Source organism: Podarcis cretensis (genome assembly GCF_951804945.1).
Source record: "Podarcis cretensis genome assembly, chromosome: 7".
In the NCBI taxonomy this organism is placed as follows: domain Eukaryota; kingdom Metazoa; phylum Chordata; class Lepidosauria; order Squamata; family Lacertidae; genus Podarcis; species Podarcis cretensis.
This window is the reverse complement of record NC_137176.1, coordinates 10,358,004-10,378,306: the sequence shown is the minus strand read 5'-3', so window position 1 is coordinate 10,378,306 and position 20,303 is coordinate 10,358,004. Positions and strand designations below refer to the sequence as shown.

General features: G+C 44.9%; 2 protein-coding genes and 1 long non-coding RNA gene across 13 annotated transcripts in view; 1 reads left to right on the top strand and 2 right to left on the bottom strand.

Moving 5' to 3' along the window:
• Positions 1–20,303, top strand: part of TERT (telomerase reverse transcriptase) — a gene marked incomplete at its 5' end in the record, with an annotated part of 57,071 nt that overhangs the window by 25,823 nt on the left and 10,945 nt on the right. The window contains 4 exons of one of the 11 annotated variants that reach the window (XM_079983927.1): positions 943–1,080; positions 2,127–2,250; positions 3,535–3,649; positions 5,548–6,422. In XM_079983927.1, coding sequence (XP_079840053.1) covers positions 943–1,080; positions 2,127–2,230 — 242 coding nt within the window. In that variant the 3' untranslated portion in view covers positions 2,231–2,250; positions 3,535–3,649; positions 5,548–6,422. Of the gene's footprint in view, positions 1–942; positions 1,081–2,126; positions 2,251–3,063; positions 3,131–3,534; positions 3,967–5,547; positions 6,423–20,303 lie in introns of those variants that run through there. The other 10 variants (XM_079983926.1, XM_079983922.1, XM_079983924.1 and 7 more) reach the window with 10 other exon arrangements.
• The window catches only part of LOC307220275, a 57,911-nt gene continuing 40,214 nt past the window's right edge, over positions 2,607–20,303 (bottom strand). The window contains exon 2 of the long non-coding RNA XR_013840809.1: positions 2,607–2,749. This is a non-coding gene — a long non-coding RNA (uncharacterized lncRNA). The remainder of the gene's footprint in view (positions 2,750–20,303) is intronic.
• On the bottom strand, positions 3,177–19,622 carry LOC307220265 (sodium-dependent neutral amino acid transporter B(0)AT3-like). Its single transcript, XM_079984026.1, has 12 exons — positions 19,138–19,622; positions 16,419–16,559; positions 15,925–16,062; positions 14,400–14,581; positions 13,160–13,270; positions 11,399–11,511; positions 9,800–9,928; positions 9,249–9,399; positions 7,709–7,913; positions 7,113–7,272; positions 5,256–5,412; positions 3,177–3,544 (listed from the first exon to the last, which is right to left on the bottom strand). The coding sequence occupies exons 1-12, from the start codon at positions 19,334–19,336 to the stop codon at positions 3,344–3,346; spliced, it is 1,887 nt and encodes a 628-aa protein (XP_079840152.1). The 5' UTR covers positions 19,337–19,622; the 3' UTR covers positions 3,177–3,343.

Below are 20,303 nucleotides of genomic sequence, written 5' to 3'. Positions count from 1 at the left end.
CACACACACATTTTAAATGCCTGGCGCCTCTTTTAAAAGGTAAAGGTAAAGGTACCCCTGCCCGTACGGGCCAGTCTTGACAGACTCTGGGGTTGTGCGCCCATCTCACTTAAGAGGCCAGGGGCCAGCGCTGTCCGGAGTCACTTCCGGGTCACGTGGCCAGCGTGACATCGCTGCTCTGGCCAGAGCCAGAGCCAGAGCCGCACACGGAAACGCCGTTTACCTTCCCGCTGGTAAGCGGTCCCTATTTATCTACTTGCACCCGGAGGTGCTTTCGAACTGCTAGGTTGGCAGGCGCTGGGACCGAGCAGCGGGAGCGCACCCCGCCGCAGGGATTCGAACCGCCGACCTTTCGATCGGCAAGCCCTAGGCGCTGAGGCTTTAACCCACAGCGCCACCTGCGTCCCTTGGCGCCTCTTTTACTCAGTCCTTTTAACCGACGATGGTAGCAATTGAATCCAGGGAATTATAGCTGCAATTAAGTCTTCCTCAAATTCAAGTTACTTTTTGAGGGTGGTAGAGTAGGCAAGGAGATGTTGAAGAGGAGAAGGGATCTGTGTGAGAGATAGATTAGAGTAGTTTTTCTTAAGGTGTGAGGCTGAGAAAGATGGAATCTACCCCTGGGGAGTAGATGGGCACTGAGCGGATGGCAGTGATCAGGTAGACATTGACATTGTTCACCAGAGGCAGGTATCAGTTTTGAAGATTAAAATAGAAGGTTGACAGAATAATTTGTGTGTGTGTTTGGTTTGGTTTTCTTTTTCCTTCACTCTTTTTTATTCTTTTTTTCTTACTCTTTTTATTGTGTTTTTTTAAGATATTAAATCTGCTTGTTTTTGTTGTATTATATGTTGAAAACTTAATAAAATTGATTATTAAAAAAAGAATATAAAATCTCTTCACTAAACAAGCTTATGTCATTCTTTCTTGCTTTATGCCTAGATATACCTTTTTCTCCTGCTGGTGGTTCAGCACCGCTTACATACAAAGCTGTGCAATGGCTCTGCTATCGTGCCTTCAGTGTGAAATTAGGAAATCACAGAGTTATTTACAAATGTCTTCTTGTACCACTCCAACAATGTAAGTACCTCTCCGCTTCATGCCAAGACATGCAAATGCTGTTCATGTCTCTTAATTTTCCTTTCCAACTAAAAACTGCTAAGTTTATTCTTGAAGCGACTCTTTGATTTAGTTTCTGTTATCATTATTCTTGACAATGCAGGGGTGGGAGTAGGGAATAACTACGGATGCTTTGAGAAATTAGGATATCGATGGGTAGGAAAATGCTAGAACAGGTGACTCTCAACTTAGGCGGGCGTTATGTTCCGGGGATAGCGCATAAATCGTGTATAGTCAAAACACATAGGGTTCAAAGGTGAGTGGGACTGCCAAAGTCTTTCACAACCCCCACCCCCCAAATGCCCATCCCCTTTAAAAAAATAAAATTAAAATGTGAAGCTGAATGCACTAAGTTGCAAGTCATTTGAAATATTTATAGATGCAATTATAGTGCCTTAAAGATATGTGGATTTTATGATGTCAAGCTGATACTGCTCTGATTGGGGCATCTTATCTGTATAGTCACTGGCATAGTGCTAGCAATAAAAGCTAATCTGTTACATGTATTTGAGATTCTTGAGGGCATTGAACTATTTTTAAAGAGCCTTGTTGCAGGTTTGAGCCATATAATTCCTTTTTATATATATTAGAGATGGGCCAGTTTATGGTCAAACTACGAAACTTTCTCCCCCAGGAGGCAGTGATAGTCTCCAAGTTGGTTGGCTTTAAAAGAGGATTAGACAAATTCATGGGGGAGGAAATGGGTACTAGCCATTATGACTATTGTTCTCCCTCCACTGTGGGAGGCAGCATTCCTTCCAAATACTGGAAATGACAGGAGGGGGGGTGCTTGAAGCAGCTAGGAAGCCTGCTCCCCATCACGTGCAGTTTCAAAATGTCCTTGGGAGTGCAGGGATGGGGTGGGCCAGTGTGCCATGCAGCCCAGAGGCATTGCATTGGCAAAAAATGGCCGCCCTCATTTTAAAAGACAGCCTGCGGACCACCCAATAACCCTGTTGGGAATGATTTGTCTATCTGATCAGCGATTTTAGCATTCATCTTTTCAGGTGAAATACGGTTGCTCCGGCAAATTCCAGAAGCTTCTGTACAGCTCCTGAAGGAAGTGACAGAACCATCACTATATGAAGATTTCAAAGCCATTCTGGATTGACAGATGCGATCCTATTGTAGGTAAACTGATTTATTTTTCCCTTAAAAAAAGAGAAATAAATAAATAGCTAAGTCAACCTCAAAGCAGGAAAAATGTAGTAATTTGGTGCCTGAAAGTACGCTTAGTGCTATGAATACAAGAGCTCAAAACAATGTTTTCAAAGCATTTTATCAGCAAAGAAAGTAATGGGATATGCTCCATTTTTAGTTCTATTTTTTACTGTGTGAAAAATTCACCTAACCTGGAATTGTCAGGGGGAAATATATTTGTCTGTAATGCAATAATGCTGAGATGCCTATTTAGGTATCTTGCCTAAAAAGTGATCTATGGCTGCAAGTTTCTGTGTTCCGTTCACTAAGCCTTGTAAATTGCTTTTAAAAATGTGACTTCGGTTTTAAAAACTCGGTAGCACATTATTTTATCATTGTGGCTGCCAGAACCATGTGGTTTTCCGTAAACCTTGCTGAGTAATCCTCAAATTATTTGCATGTTCAAGACTATTATTGTACTGCACATGGCCTTTCAGCCAAAACAGTTGTATCTTTCTTTGTAACAGGCCATTTACTTGGTAAGACCCAGATCTCCAATTTAGAAAATACAACTTGTGACTTAATGGATTGTGTCTTCTAAATTCCAGTTATTATTTATATATCTCAGTCTGTCATAAGGGTAGTGCCTGAAAAGACCCTTACTGTGGAATTACCATGTTCTGTCTACTTATGTTTTGGAGGGTGTCCACTTACAATGTCATCATTTTGTAATCAGCCCCTAGCAGTTTCCCCCTTTCTAAATCTCATGCACCGAATGGCCTTAGGCAAAGCACTTTCTTTCAGTTTCAGCCCCCACACCTGCAATATAGGTATAAGAATGTGGACCTGCCTTATATGGTTGGCATAGTAAGACTTACTAGATAATTTATGTGTTATGTATTATGAACATTCTTGAGTGCTATATATAAAGATGCATTTATTTAGAAAATGGTTTTACACAGAAATCCTTACATTCTTACTGATTGAATACCTTAAATTTGAGGATACATGTGTGGGGTTTTTTAATGGTCAGGATAGAATGGGGAAAACAAGGGTGACCAGATCGCTGAAACAAAAGTTAAAATCAGGTGCTACTGGTGATACCAGGGATACCAGTGCTGGTATCTGGATGTATTATTCGTAGCAGTTTCTTTTTCAACACAATTCTCCAAAATTGGTAAATGGCTCCGAAAGGGATCATCAAGCATGGTACAGTTTCAAGCATCTCAGAGATGACGACAGCAAAGGTAGGATACTTTTTTGGCTCTTTTGCAGGAAAATTTACCTTTGGGAGAAACAAATGTATTGCGTGAAAGCCACATTAAACAGCACAATCTTCTATGCGTTTACGCAGAAAGAAATCCCATCAGGTTATATGGGTTGCTCCCAGGTAAGTGAGGACAGAAATTACAGCTGGTTAATACTTCAAAGTGGGAGCTAAGCAAAGGTTGGCAATATTCAAAAGGGAAAGGGTTGCATGCAGTGTAGGGCTAAGACTATGGCTTCATCAGCACAAAGATGTCTCCCCATATGATGGGATGTTCTCCCTTTCTCCTCCCCTTATGCACCCCGAGCAAATTTTGGGGTGCCATGGGAGGAGGAGAGGGGAAGAAAGTCCCATTGTGCCAGTGGCAATCCTCTGCGTGTTACCGTATTTTTCGCATCATAGGACGCACCGAACAATAGGACGCACCTTGTTTTAGAGGGGGGAGAACAAGAATAAAAATTCTCCCCTTCTCTGCCCACCGCCCCTTCAGCGAAGCGGCAGGAGGCGCTGCGCAGAGAGGGGGAGAATTTCCCCCCTCTTGTTTTCCCGCACTAAAACAAGGTGCTGTTTAAGGTGCGTTCAGGCGGCTACCTTGGAAGTCTGGAGAGCGAGAGGGGTCGGTGTGCACCGACCCCTCTCGCTCTCCAGGCTTCAGGTTCCTTTCGACCTGCTCTTTGGGGCTGGCGGCGGGAAGCCCACCAGCAGCCCCAAAGAGCAGGTCAGGGAGCAGCGGAAAGGTGCAGCGGAGAGGCTGCTGCCATAGTCGCACGTCACCTCTCCAGCTGGGAGAGGGTCGCGGGGCTATGGCTCCTGCAGGGCTCCCCACGCTGCGGATGTCTGCCCGGCGCGAGGGGCGCTCTGCTTTAGGGCGCCCTTCGCGCCGGGTGGCAGGCTGCTATCCGCAGCATGGGGAGCCCTGCGGGGAACTCCTGCAGCGCTCCCCTTGCTGCGGATGTCTGCCCGGCGCGAGGGGCACTCTGCTTTAGGGCGCACTTCGCGCCGGGTGGCAGGCTGCTATCCGCAGCGTGGGAAGCCCTGCGGGGAACTCCTGCAGCGCTCCCCTTGCTGCGGATGTCTGCCCGGCGCGAGGGGCGCTCTGCTTTAGGGCGCACTTCGCGCCGGGCGGCAGGCTGCTATCCGCAGTGTGGGGAGCCCTGCGGGGAACTCCCGCAGGGCTGCCTAGGCTGCGAGTGTGTTCCCGAAGCGCCGGGTGCTCTGATTTCAGTGCGCCCGGCGCTCCGGGAAGCAAGCTGCTATCCTCTATAGAGGCTCCTTCCATAGCCGCGTGTCACCTCTCCAGCCGGGAGAAGGTAGCGGGGCTATGGCGTCTTCGCTCCATAGGACGCACACACATTTCCCCTTCATTTTTGAAGGGGAAAAAGTGCGTCCTATAGAGCGAAAAATACGGTATATCTGGGACTGGTCAGTGTCTCAATGGTTGACTAGCTAGGAACCACATGGAGGCGACCTTGAGTTCCATAAGTAAATACAGAAATTGCAGCTTATGCCCTGTTATGATAGGTTGTAGTTGGCATCCATCTGTCTTGGGAGACATTGGAAGAGTTTGCAGGTAAAGCCAAACCATTAAAGAGGAATTCTGTACTTAAGCAGAGCATCTTTATCAGTTCAGGAGTTCATAGCAGCAATATTGGAGTGAGAGCTCAATCCCCCACCCCCATGAATGCAAATTAGGGAAAGACTAGTAATGACTTGTATAAAGGTAACTTACATAATTTGGGTTCCACGTATTGTAGCTTGCAGGTGGCTCAAGAAGTACATAGAACACAAAAATTAGGAACATTATTGCTGGGGAGAAAAACTGCCACGTTGCCTTCCAATAGCCTTTTAATGGTCTTCCTGTCATCTCTTCCACATCTGCACTGAATCTGTTAATGAAATGGATATATTTAGTGAGGGATCTGAGGGAAATGCAAACAAAAGAGGATTCAGGCTTGCGTTTATGTGCTAATTTAGAAATGATTTCTGTGACTGAAATAGAAATGTATTACATGTCTCGATAGTGGGGAAGACTGATCAGCTAGCCTGTTCCATCTCCTTTCCAGGTGTTAACTTTGAAGCCCCTGCTCTCCCTGCCTAGAGTTCTTCATCTTTTAAACCAGAGGGATTTTCAAACCAAGGACTACCTCAAATAGAGATCTATCCTCTCTGACAGCTGCTTGGGCTGTTAAGTAGCCCCCCCAAAAAAAAAAAAAAAAAATTGCTGCCGCCCCAACATCAAATGATCACTTGCACAAATGAATTAAATACAACAGGAAACCTTTATCCTATTGCAAATTTTGGGGTGTATATCCCCAAATTATGCATAGGGCTGCAAATCTTAGCTGGGATCGTATTCCCACTGTATGCAATGGAATTTATTTCTGAGCAGGGAGACATGGATTATACTTCAAATACAATAACCAGGTATCACTTGCTGCACCTAGGCCAGTAAGAGATCTGGCAGACACCCTCACTTTTGACTTACCTGCTTCTCCTAAAGATCAGGCCTTCGTTGCTGTTTAATATTTAATGTTTGTTTGTTTTTGTTCTGCAACTCTTTAGATTAAAGACAAATCTTCCAGTTCAGCATATTCTACCAGCTTTAATAACCATTCTGATCTGGTGGGAACCTTATCACTCTTTGCTGTTTAATGTTTTGATTAGCTATCCACTTCCATAACTATTTGTACTGTTTGCAATTGTATTTTTAACATAAATGTTGTGCATCACCCCAGTGTTTTATTTGGCGGTGCAGAAATGCTTTTATAAATAAATAAATAAATAGACTAAATAAAGGTTTGTTGCTTAGAGTGTTGTTTTCACAGGATAAAGGAGGGAAATGGAAGTGTCACACCTCACCAGCTTATCAATGGGCTTGGTGCTCATGATCCCTATGATAAGGGGTGCTGGTAAATCTGGGTCCTGGGCATACCACTTCAAATAGCAATGGCTGTTGGTGACTGTACCTCTTCAGACTGAATGGCCCTCATATTAAACATAACTGATCGCTGCCACCACCACATAGAAAACTACCATATGAGGGAAGAGTGAGTCTAGAAGAAAATTATGGTTAGTTACCAAGTAAATGGGAGAGCAGGCCGAGGGATGGGTGCGCAGGGCACTCAATCACTATAAAATTCTGATTTGCATGACAAGATGTAGGTGGATTAGCCTAGCTTCTCCATAGTGTGTTCATTACTCAATAGAATTGCTTAGTTATGAATACGGCCGCATGTGTTCATCTGCCTTGAGTTGCTTGTGTGAGTTAATGCTGCAAAAAGTGCTTTCAGTAGTGAAGAACTCACAAATTCAGCAAAAAAAACCCACAGGCTTGGCTCAGAAAGTTATTAGCAGCTGGGAATCGAGTCTGAGCTGTTAATGAGGAAATCTTCAGTTCAAATCTTATTTCTGCAGTGAATTCGCTAGGTGGGCCTACTGCACAGGGTTGTCTGAGACATTGTAGAGGAAGGATATTAAAATGTTATTTGAATGCTAACACTGTTAATAAGGATTAATGCTGATGATGTTACAATACAGCATGCAGCACCCAAGGACTTATCCAGATACACATGCAAAGAAATATTACCTTTTCATTCCATAAATATATACAACACCGATCACTTCAAAGAAAGCAATGACGAGCAAAGGCATGGTCCCCGCAAAGGCATCAAACATCTCAAGCCAGTAGTTTCCTGATCTCAGAGTAAAAACCAGGCCCAGCAGAAAGGCAGTAAGGCATATTAAACCTACAGACAACAACATTTGTCAATCAACACAAAGGAAATAAAAAGTGGTATTTAGATGTGTGTTTATAGATGTTCCATTCTTGCCAAACACTCATGTTTTGCTGCTCACCTATCCTCCTTAACAGTTAATGGGTGCAATCTGCCATCATTAAAACTATATAGTTTCTGCCCAGCAGATTATTGTTATTGTTGCTGTTACTATTTGTTAATTTATATACCACCCTTCAGAGATCTCAGGGCGGTTTCACAAGATAAAAATACAGGATAAAAGCACAAAATAAATAGAACAGAAATGAGACACTAACGCCCCACTCCCACAAACACAATTAAAAGGCCATAGAATTAGCACAAGGTCTGGTTAAAGAGGAACTTTTTTTGCCTGTATTAATCTTGAGCATGGTATTGATAAGAAAAGTATTTGAAGAAGATGTCTTACCACATACTGCTTCCTTGCATATGTATCTAGACACAATGCGAGATTCTGTGAGAGGGGTCAAGATACTTTGAACAAATCCAAACATGGAAGATATACCAAGACTGAACAGCATGAGAAAAAACAGAATCGCCCAAGTGTTTGATCCAGGCATCTTAAGGACGATTTCAGTGAACAGAATAAAGGCCAAGCCAGTTCCAGAAACACTCTGCAAAATTCACAAATAATGGTAAAATTTGTCAGATTGATTTCTAAATGTTATTTATTCTAATGCAGAGGCAAAATGTTGCATTACTCAACATTTAGCCATCATCTGGAATAAGATACAGTCATTACTGATGACAAGTTCTTATTGGGGTAGGTGGGGAAAACAAAAAACCCTCTTGACCTTGACCTTTGACACCTGAGATGTGCATTTTTAGGACTCACCATGTTTTAGTGGTATTAAGTTGCTGTAATCTGTTTTTAGTGTTGCATTTTAAATTGCTGTCACTTGCCCTGGGATCTAAGGGTGAAGGAATGGTAATAAAATAATAAAAGCAGCCACCTAAACTCGCAGGCAAACAACCTGTGGTCTCTGTGCACTCATACATATGGGTAGAGTAACAAGCTAGTTTACCAGAGACAGAGGAGCTTGTATGAAGCCAAAGAGCTAAACACAGCTCTTCTGAAAGAATTTCCTGCCTGGGCCATCACATCAGTGGTAGCTGAAATCCAGGCCTGTGACCACCTTGCAGTGCGGCAGAGGTTGCAGCACGGCAGAGGTCCGGCAGAGAAACTCTACAGAAAAATGCAGTGGAAGCTGCAGAAGCCTTCATGGAATGTGACCAGAGAAGGAAGCCCCATTCATTCATAGCAAAGCTGTTGACACAGTCAGTGCTGTCTGTCATCGCTTCCTCTCAGGTGAGGTTGCATTGAAGGAGAGGAGCAAGGCGGCAGGGAGGTTGGCATGGTGCAAGTGCTGCAACAGGAGCAGCAGGTTGGCTCTGCCACAGCAGCCACCCTCGCCAAGCTCCCCACTGTCTTGTCCTCCCCCACAAGCAATGGCAATGTGCACTCTTGGGAAGCTGACTTGTGCTCCACTTGTGCCACCCTACTGGTCCCTACTCAATGCACTACCTGTCATGGCAAAAACCGCAAAAGCTCTGGATGAGCCCTATCACTTCAGATCCTATTCAGCAAAAGCCCATGGCTGGTAATGGAGACACCATTATGCCCAAGCCAGGGAACATATAGCCATCAGGTTCTATCAACAAACACAGCCTTGCCCTTGCACCTGCTTAAAACCTGCATGTCATTAGGGAAGGGAGCAGCCAGAAAACCCAGCTCACAGAGATCGTGCATAAGGAGCTGAAGTCTGAGACTATTTTGTACCATTTCCTGTAAATAGCTGCCTTGGCAGAAAAAGAGCATATGAATGCCATCAGGAACTAATGCCGTGTCTGTGGCAATAGCTCCAGCAAGTGGCGTTGTTCGGGCGACTACAAAATCAGTGCATACTGTACTTTTACAACTGGATCATTTGTAATGCAAGTACGAATACCTGATCAAGGAATTTCTGGCGATCACAATTTGCCAGGTTGAGAGATGCCAGTTTATTGATATCTGTTCCATTCAAATAACTGAGCCAAAATGCGCTGCTGTCTACAGTGATGTTGTCTTTCCTGAATGCCTTGGTGATGCTTTTAACATTTCTGTCAGTAAAGTCAGGAATGATACGAATTATTTGCATTGCCACAGTCCCTAAGAAAAACAACAGCAATTTGCTTCAAATAGGGGCAGGCCAGGGGCCAAATGGGCTTATGCGCAACCACTAACGTGCACTGGGACCAGGAACGCAACCCCCACACAAAAAGGAAGTTGCCTGTATACCTGAATTAATGCATATGCACATGGAACATGCAGGATTGTATACTTTGTGTTCTATGCTACAATCTTATTTTAACTCTGCCCTCTGGGGTCCCCTAAACTGGTTTAAAGGGGGGGGGGAAATGACACTAAATTCTAGACAATGAAAAACAAAACAAATTGTGAACAGAGAGCTTGGACCAACACCTTAAATTGGTTCCTAACTGTGAAACGTGAATGGCTCACCTTTCCAAGCATTCTTCATAGGCCACTGTTGCTTTGAACCCCAGAATTGAAAAAATTGGGATTGACGCAAACAAAGAAGTCACAGAATTTATTGCTGCTATCATGACAGCATCCATTTCACAGTCATTTCTAGGAAAAACAAGTACATAACAACCCAATTAAATGTTACGAAGGACAGCACTGAGTCCTTCTAATGTTATACATTTCAGGTACTTGTACTCTACTCTTCACTGAATATTTTCAATCCCAGAACAGTAAAACAAAGCAATAGACAGATATAGCCGGGGATGGGGGATAACAATATATGAAAATTACAGCTGGTCAGCCTAAAATCAGCTCCAGTAAATTACAACAGATTTAAACCATCTGCATCACAAGGCAAGTAAAGCTTAAACCACAATAAGGACAACAGGTAGCATTTCCAATTTAACCAAATACCTGAATAAAAACAGATAAAACAGTCTAAACAACCAAATGGCCTTTGCAACCCTACCTCTCACCTGAGGCAGCCCACTAACTCCCCTTGTTCCGCTGCCTTTCACTCAGAGGGACGCACTCTGTGCCAACAGACTGACTTTGTAGCTTTTGAGCAACTTAACATCTTTTGTGCACACTCTCCAACCCCCATCCAGGGTATAATAATAATAAATGGATGGAGATTGCCATTTACAGGACATACTCTCGGTTTAAGCTTGTGTATGCCCTCAAACAATGCCATTTCTTGGAGGCTTCAAATCCATCTTTCCCTTTTAGGCTGACAAGCTGGAATGCAAGAAGCAGGGAACAATCATTTTGCAATGAAATTGGAGAAGGGGGGGAGGCAAAATTAGTCCTAGGGTCCCTCTTCCAATGCTGTGAATACTGGTGTCTGCAGAAGACTTTAAACTGGTTAGAAATGCTTAGCCTGCCAGATTCTCTTTGGCTGCAAGATGGGCCTGAAGAAATGGCCAAGCACAGGGGACATATTGCCACAGAAACTAAATAGCTGGAATGTGTTGTTTTGTCATTGTTATTAATTTGTTTATACCCCATCCTTTTCCCTGACGGGACTCAAAGCAGCTTTCAGTTTAAAAACATGAACCACTAGAGAACCACTAGGTTTCAGGTTAAGAACGGACCTCCGGAAGGAATTAAGTTCGTAACCAGAGTACTGAGAACATGCAGCTGCCTCAGTCACTTGCCTTCTGATCAAAAATAAAAACTCTCAAGTCAGAGCTCTGCAGCTGACTTCAGTGGGACTGCATCTCAAACTTAGCTGAAATTTTCCCACTTCCACTTTCACTTCCATCCTTCCTGCAGATGATGTGGAGATCTTCACACGCAGACATGCATATGCAACCTGCCGCTGTTTGTGTGCGACAGCCTGTGTACTGGGGCATCCGCCCAACACTGGCATTGCAGAAAGAACAATAAAGGGCATCTTTGGGACTCACACAGGGAAACATCAAGCGAACAGAGCCAGCCGCTTTTCCTGGGCTCCAGTGTGGGCTGAATGAATTGAGTCTTGTCTCCAGAGATCAGTGAGGCGCTATCTCATAGAAGTCAATTTGACTGCGTCAAACAACTCTCCATATTGTGAGCGAAAGCTACCAAACCTACCTTGACGGGTTGTAGCTTGCATATGCTATGTGTCCCCCAAATCCCAAAGAAAGAGAGGAAAAAATCTGGGTGGCTGCATCAAGCCAGGCACGTGGATTGTTGAGTTTCTTAAACTGTGAGAGAGAAAGAGAGAGCTCAGGGCTAAACACATGATTAGTCTCATAATTCCTGTGCTTCACAAACTGCCTGCTGGGGGCTTGCTGGAGGGGGGAAATCAGTGTGTAGGAGAGAGCGCTTAACTCTTTCCATGTTTGGCGATAGTCCCTTACAAATGCTCACTAGAGTGCTTTTACCTTCACTTGCACATCTTCCAGTCTTGGACCCTGTCAGGCGGAGAAACAAAAAGCAGCCCAGGGGAGCATTTGTAGGGAAGAATTGGTGGGCATAGGGAGGATTAAGTAGCTGCCCACTGGCTTCCTCTGCAAATGCATCTCTCCATCTCTGCATTCGCCCCAGCAGAATACAGAATACAGAACTGGGACACCCCATGCTGGCACAATGAAGTGTAGTTCTGCCCTGTCTTCCGAAAAATATTATTTGACCCAGGGTTGCCTGTGTTCGTGAATTTTAGAAAAGGGCACTTTTTACACAAGTTTCTGTTCTTCATAGATTAGATTCCAGAGGGAGTTAACAAAGTACAATTGCCAGAATATGTGTGGATCCCAACTAGTATTTGGGCTGGGTGTTCATCAGTATGCGGATGATACCCAGCTCTATCTCTCTTTTAAATCAGAACCAGTGAAGGCGGTGAAGGTCCTGTGTGAGTGTCTGGAGGCGGTTGGAGGATGGATGGCGGCTAACAGATTGAGGTTGAATCCTGACAAGACAGAAGTACTGTTTTTGGGGGACAGGAGACGGGCAGGTGTGGAGGATTCCCTGGTCCTGAATGGGGTAACTGTGCCCCTGAAGGACCAGGTGCGCAGCCTGGGAGTCATTTTGGACTCACAGCTGTCCATGGAGGCACAGGTCAAATCTGTGTCCAGGGCAGCTGTTTACCAGCTCCATCTGGTACTTAGGCTGAGACCCTATCTGCCTGCGGACTGTCTCGCCAGAGTGGTGCATGCTCTGGTTATCTCCCGCTTGGACTACTGCAATGCACTCTACGTGGGGCTACCTTTGAAGGTGACTCGGAAACTACAACTAATCCAGAATGCGGCAGCTAGACTGGTGACTGGGGGCGGCCGCCGAGACCATACATTGGCTCCCAGTATGTTTCCAAGCACAATTCAAAGTGTTGGTGCTGACCTTTAAAGCCCTAAACGGCCTCGGTCCAGTATACCTGAAGGAGCGTCTCCACCCCCATCATTCTGCCCGGACGCTGAGGTCCAGCGCCGAGGGCCTTCTGGCGGTTCCCTCATTGCGAGAAGCAAAGCTACAGGGAACCAGGCAGAGGGCCTTCTCGGTAGTGGCGCCCGCCCTGCGAAACGCCCTTCCAGCAGATGTCAAAGCAATAAACAACTACCTGACATTCAGGAGACATCTTAAGGCAGCCCTGTTCAGGGAAGTTTTTAACGTGCGATTTTACTGTATTTTTGGTTTCTATGCAAGCCGCCCAGAGTGGCTGGGGAGGCCCAGCCAGATGGGCGGGGTATAAATAATAAATTATTATTATTATTATTATTATTATTATTATTATTATTATGTGGTAAACAAAGAAGCAGCATAGAGGAAAGTTCAAATTTCAAAGCCACCTCTAAAAGACCAAGTCAGACTTTCTGTACATCATCTGGAACACCAAGGATCAATTGAATAAATACTTGCATTAGGAGTCATGAAGTAGAGTAATCCGTGAACAGCTCCTGGGAGAGTCAGTCCATAAATTAGGAATAATGTTAGAATTAGGTAAGGAAATGTGGCTGTAAAATATACTGCCTAAGAGGAAGAGCAAAGCAGAGAAGAAAAAAGTGAGTGTCAGGAAGAGGTTAAGGCAATACCATGAAACAGATACTGTGCACACAAAATTACTGAACAGTTGCAGCTGAATCCAACTCAGTGATAAACTGTTTTTGTTTAGGGTGGTTTGAGGAAATGTAGAAGTTCTGTCTGCCATGTTTGAGCTACAGCAGCTCATGCATGTGTGTAAATCACCACATAATGGTGCCATCCAGTGTGGTGCAGCAGTGGTTAACATGGCAGACTAGAATTGAGGAAACCTGTGGAGGTGTGCTCCACAGAAGTGCAGGGAGGTGGGGGAAGTGCAGGCAGTGGGGGCCCCCTCCCAACATTTTGTCCAAGTTGGTGCCTATGGCCATGAAGACAGTTCTTGAGACAGTTCTTGAGACAGTCTAACCGACTGAAAGATTGTGAGCAGATTGTTTGCAAGAGGAAAGAGAGAGTAGCTTCAAATCTTTGGATGAAAAGTAGGATACTGATTGATTGATTGATTGATTGATTGATTGATTGATTGAAGAGGCAAGCATGCATGTGTTAACCAGCCTTTAGTCTGTTGCAGAAAAAAGAAGATAGAAAACACCTTGTGACTACTTAAGGAACTACAGTCTGTTTTCTTAGATGCATCTAGGGCTGCCATACATCCAGAATTTCCTGGGATTCGTCTGGGCTTTTTCAGAAATTGGGTGTATTGGGAACCATTCAGAGAAAATATCACAAACATAAGCCAAGATATTAATGCTGAGTGTGCCATGCCTATTCTGTGAGAATGCTGCTATTTCAGCTACAAAATGGCAGGCCCTCTCCCCCAAAATTTAAAAATAGAATATTAGATAATTATCTTCTGTCTGGACTGTACCATATCTAACGGTAGGCAGGTAATACGATGATCAAACACATGCAAAAAAAAACCTCCTGCATGTGGATTCTAACCTAGCCTCCTCCCAGACGCATTAGTTTTCAATGGGCAGGTGCCTTTTAAAAATATGGTAGAACATTCATTCATGTGAGCTGCCTCCTATCTCACATGGTGCAGTCCAAAGATGGCTTTACCACCTCAGTAAGGACCAGGTCAGTGAAATACAGGTGTCTGGTAATAATCCCTGCTCACCTTTCCAGTCGTTTCAATTCCTCGTACTGTACAAATGAACACAAGTAACCAGCAGGCTGCCAAACTTAAAACCAGCCACCACTGAAGCGTACCACTGTTTGTAATATCCGTGCTTATGTTTAAAGTATACCTATACCAGAAATAATTGGTAGTTGTGCTTTTTTGACATTCTTCAATAAGTTCTGAAATAACAAGCACAGAAGGCATTATCAAAACAGATGGAATCGTAGAAGAGTCGGAAAGGAACCTGACGCTCAGGAATATGCAGTTGTCCCATTCTGCACCAACTGAGCGTGCAGATGGTATAAAGGTAAAGGGACCCCTGACCATTAGGTCCAGTTGTGGCAGACTCTGGGGTTATGAGCCAATAAAGCTCATCTCGCTTTATTGGCCGAGGGAGCCGGCGTACAGCTTCTGGGTCATGTGACCAGCATGACTAAGCCGCTTCTGGCAAACCAGAGCAGTGCACAGAAACGCCGTTTACCTTTCCGCCGGAGCGGTACCTATTTAGCTACTTGCACTTTGACATGCTTTTGAACTGCTAGGTTGACAGGAGCAGGGACTGAGCAATGGGAGCTCACCCTGTTGCAGGGATTTGAACCGCCGACCTTCTGATCAGCAAGTCCTAGGCTCTGTGGTTTAACCCAAAGCACCACTGCATTTTAAAAACTCCATTCCATTCCATGTTTTGTTTTGTTTTTAAGGAAAATGTGAACCTACCATAAACCCCTCTCCTCTGGAGTTCTAGAATGAGGTATTGTTTAGTTTGGGGAATAGCCTCCTCTTGATTGACAAACAGGGCTTTCCAAAAGAATGACATCAAGAGGAGATGCTTCACCTCAGCTCTTCCAGACCAAGCCTGGAACAAAACTTTCCAGCCCTACATATATTTGAGATAGGGATGCAACCAGGCACAGCCCCAGGTGAATGGATATGTGCCTCATCCTCTCAAAGCTATTCCATGAAGGGGAAGGGGAAGGAATGGGGCTTTTCTTCGGGCATCAGTTCTCTCTGCACAAGAAGCTCTTGCTTTGGCATAACTAGCAAACTTTAAGCCAGGATAGGGAACCTTTGGACCTCCAGCTGTCATTGAACTACAACTCCCATCAGCCCTAGCAAGCATGGCCTATGGCCAGAGATTGTGGGAGTCGTGGTCCAGTAACTGCTGGAGGGCGTGAAGATCCACCACACCTGATTTAAGCTATTGGCCCCATCTACACAGCACTTTAAACCATTCTTAAACTAAGCTATGCCTTAAATGTAAACTTACCGCTGCTTCTTTCAGATGGGCAGGGTGTAAATAAAAATATTATTATTATTCTACCTCTGCTGCATTACTTTGCCGAGTGTTTAGTTCAGTTCATATCCTATTCCCTACGGCCAAAGGAGGCATGGCAGGGACAAAGCTGGGTCTGACAATTGCTGACTGTGGTAGAGTTGGACAAACAATTTAATGTGGTGGTTGAAGGATACATAGAAAAGCAGATACTAATAACAGAAAGCAGCAAGAGACTTGGGAACTCACCTGGTTTGCTGATATCTGTTGGGCAGGAACTCCAAGGTAACGGGTTTCGGAAAGAGTTTATAAGATACCATATCACCAAGGCTAAAAGCATATTGTAATAGAGAATCACTAGGAAGGAAACTATCAGGGAAGTGTAACCTGTGGAATATGCAAGCACACGCAGAATTGGCATGAACAAAGACAATTGCAAGAGTCTGATCTGCACAAATGAAAGATCAAATCCAATGACTATCTGAACTCTGGCAGTCTGGAAAAGAACATTGCTCTGTGAATTAAACAAACTGAGGGGGGTGGGGGAGGCAATCTCCATTTTGCCTCAGGTGGTGAAATCGGAAAGGCTGCTTCTGAGTGGCCCTGTTTATCTTCCAGACAACTGCCTGAGTTTACTACGACTGAGTTTGCTATTACGGCCTCACAGAGCCCATGCATTTCCAGGAAGGAGCAAGGATTAGAAGATTGTATAATCACAAGTAAAGGCAGTTACAGAAACCTACCCAGTCCTCCCAGGTAAGGAGAGATGTGCCACCAGAGTCGAATGCAGCCTTTTTTCAAGCATTGCCCAACAGCTAATTCAAGAAAAAATACAGGGATGGCTCCCAACACAAACGCGATGATGTATGGAATCAGGAATACCCCTAGAAACACAATAGCCAAGCACAGTTAGCTCATAGCAGTGGCATAGCATGGGTTCCCGGTGCCACCTGCCAGACCATACAAGGGAAAGCCGAGCAAGCCGCCATAGCCCTTGGAGGGTGAATCCCCCCCCCCCGATGCCCATAGAGAGGAGTGCCAGGCCAGGTTGTGCTGGGGTGCCCCTTGTCCATCTCCCTCCATCCCTGCCTGCATACTATGGGTCTGGACTGCTTTTCTGCCTTTGCTGGGGTGGGGAAGCCAATGCCGGGGGGGGGGCGCTGGTTGTGTCCCCTCAGAATTCTGCGCCCGGGGCTATGGCTGCTTTTTCATTTTCATTTTAAGGATGCTTTTAGTAATGCTTTTTAAATATAAGACCTCAATCCATAGTGTGTGTGTGTAAAATCTGAAGAGTTGCAAATTGGCTACCTGATAAAACTAGGATGCATAGAATCAGATAAGGGTTGCAAATTTCTGGGAATGTAGCTGATAGGTGACCTCAAACGGCTCCAAGATATACACATTTAGCAAAACCTGTGGTCAGAATGCATGGAACGTCATATAGCTTGTGGTTAAGAACCAGACACGGAAACCCGCTGACACCTGGGGCTGGAACAACTGATTAGCAAACTGTGGTTTGCCCTTTTAGCTTTGTCAGATATGAAACTAGCTTGTGCTTGCATTGGGAACAAATAGCGGTTAACCAGAATATTACTAGGACAGCTGCTTATGTCGATAGGTAAAATACCGTATTTTTCGCTCTATAACACGCACCTGACCATAACACGCACATCGTTTTTAGAGGAGGAAAACAAGGAAAAAAACATTCTGAATGAAACAGTGGATGTATCATTTTTGTGCTTCATGCTGTGGCCACAGACATGTGATCTGATGGTGAATTTGGAGTGACCCAATGCAAAAATCCTGAGAATCCCTGTGGATCCATGCTTTGTAACCACATTTTTGCACCATTGCAGCCCCAGGCAACAGTGGGTGCGTGATTTTGGGGGGGCAGGCTGTAGCCATGGACATGCTATGTGCTCTGATGGTGAATTTGGGCTGACCCAATGCAAAGATCCTGAGGATCCATGTGGATCCATGCTTTTTAACCACATTTTAAGTGGGGAGGGAAGGAAAAACACAGAAGGGACAAGGAGCAGGAGAGGGGTGTGCAGAGAAGCAGCTGGCTAAGAATGCAGGAGAGGGGTAGGGAGGAAAGGAAGGCAAAAGTTTTCCCTCACCTACCCACCCAAGCCAGCCAGCTCGCGCTCTCTGTCTCTCTCTCTCTCTCTCTCTCTCACTCCTGCATGTTTTCAGCTTTCCCCTCTGCTTGCCTGGAGGGGAGGGGCTTTCCCTGCTCTTTGTTCGGTTTGAGCAAACACAGCAAGGAAACAGAGGTGGGTGGGCAGTAAGACCCTGAGGCAGAATGCCGGAAAGCAGCCGCTTCCTCTTTTCAAGTTTCCCTTCTAGGAGACGCGCGGTTTGATTTTTGCCTGCTTTTTTTTTGCCTCCCCTTGCACTATTTGGCTCCAGGGACCACACATTCGCTCAATAACACGCACAGACATTTCCCCTTCCTTTTTAGGAGAAAAAATCTGCGTGTTATAGAAGGAAAAATACGGTAGGTAAAATGCAAGGGAACTTTGACCATGTTTGTACAATGATGAACAGGGGAAGTGGGCTGGAAATCTGTTAATAAGGCGGACGTGGTAGGCTGTAAACGTTGCCTGCTCCTTCCTGGTGGGCAGGTGGAGGAGGGACTTTTGGCTGCATGAGGGACTTTATAAACTGTGTTTCTCCAGAACCAGGTGTGCCTGTATTGGTCACCCACCCTTGCAATGGTGCTTTCCTTTCAATAAATTTTGCTACTTCATCAATTTCACCCAGAATTTTTTTTTAAAGGGTCCTGGGACTTTAAGTCTTAGGAACCAATGTTTAAACTCTTACATGGAGTCAGCTAATTATGTTCTTCCTGCTTAAAGGTAAAGGTAAGTGGACCCCTGACCATTAGGTCCAGTCGTGACTGACACTGGGGTTGCGGCGCTCATCTCGCTTTATTGGCTGACTTCCGGGTCATGTGGCCAGCATGACTAAACCGCTTCTGGCAAACCAGAGCAGCACACGGAAACGCCGTTTACCTTCCCGCTGGAGCGGTACCTATTTATCTACTTGCACTTTGATGTGCTTTCGAACTGCTAGGTTGGCAGGAGCAGGGACCGATCAACGGGAGCTCACCCTGTTGGGGGGATTCGAACCACCAACCTTCTGATCAGCAAGTCCTAGGCTCCGTGGTTTAACCCACAGCGCCCCCTGCATCCCTCCAGGCCACATAGAGCCCCTTAATCTCCCTTAATGGCTCACCACCCAGGCTATCGCCTCACTGGGAGGCTAGCCTGGCTATTCCAAGAATTAAAAGCATTGATTAAATTTTAACAGTTGCTGGATCCAGAGATTACAGGGGTCTGGAACACAGCCTAACACCCCAAACCGATAACATTATTTTAAAACACAAGGAGCTTGTCGTAGTTTAAGTCTGAACAATCCCTCAACTAATCTCCAATGAAAAGGTGGGTTTTCTCTTACCTCCTCCATAGGTTTGGCACAAGTATGGAAAACGCCACACATTTCCAAGACCCACAACAAATCCAGCACAGCTTAAAAGGTACTGGAATTTACTATCCCACTTGGGTCTTATGTACTCTTCATCGCTGCCTTCAGATTCATCAGTTTCCATCTTTACTTTATACTCTTCAACGTCACCTTCAGGTTCATCAGTTGCCATCTTTGCAACCTCTTTTTTTCCCTTTCAGCACAAATTTCTCCAATATTAGCAGCTGCCAGGCAACTGAACCTCCTCACTGAACCAAGTAAGTAGCAAGGGGGGGGGGGGAGAGCAGCAGCAGAGGTATTCTGAACAATGGATAGAACTTCCATCTGCGACAACACACCAAAGAATCCAGATAAAACAACCTAGCAACCTACAGCCACACAAATTACAGAGTTGAGATGAGGCACTGAGGTTAACAGAAAAAATCTTACTACTTTGAAGCAGTAAAGAAATAATTTAACCCTTTCCATCTAAACTCTAAATTGTATTACCTTTCCCAAAAGGCCACAACGTTTGGTAAGTTAAAAAATGGTTTACTTACACACTCAAGTCAGGTTCATGTGTTTCATAAAACGTCGCTCAGGCAATAATATTCACCTTAGTTACAAAGCTGTGAAAGGTCCTAAATTATTGGTAGAGGAACTCAAGAATGGATGCTGAGAGCCATGCAGTTGAGCTGGCGCAACCAACTCAAACCTCTTCACATGCTGAGCTTCTCAAGTAAACTGGAGAACAAAGACTTGATTACTAGTTCCTTCCAAGGTGAGGGGAAGTAGATAGTTAAGCCTGTAAGGACAGCATACTCTATGGTATTAACCCCTTCATGCATTCATTAGAAACCTAAGCATGTTGGTTGGCCAACATGATTTCCCAATGGGACAGTCATGTCCAAAGTCTGGCCCGCAAGCCAATTGCGACCCGAGTTCTGGTTAAATACAGCCCCTCAGGTAATTTGGCAAAAGTTCTTAATATGATAATATGACAGCAACAATCGCAGGTAACAAGGGCTCTCAAAGTGGGATCAGGTATTAAACAGGGTTGTGTTATTGCCCCGACTCTATTCATTATTTCCATTGCCATGATCCTACACTTTGTTGAAGGGAAACTCCCCTCCGGAGTAGAAATCATATATCAAACAGAT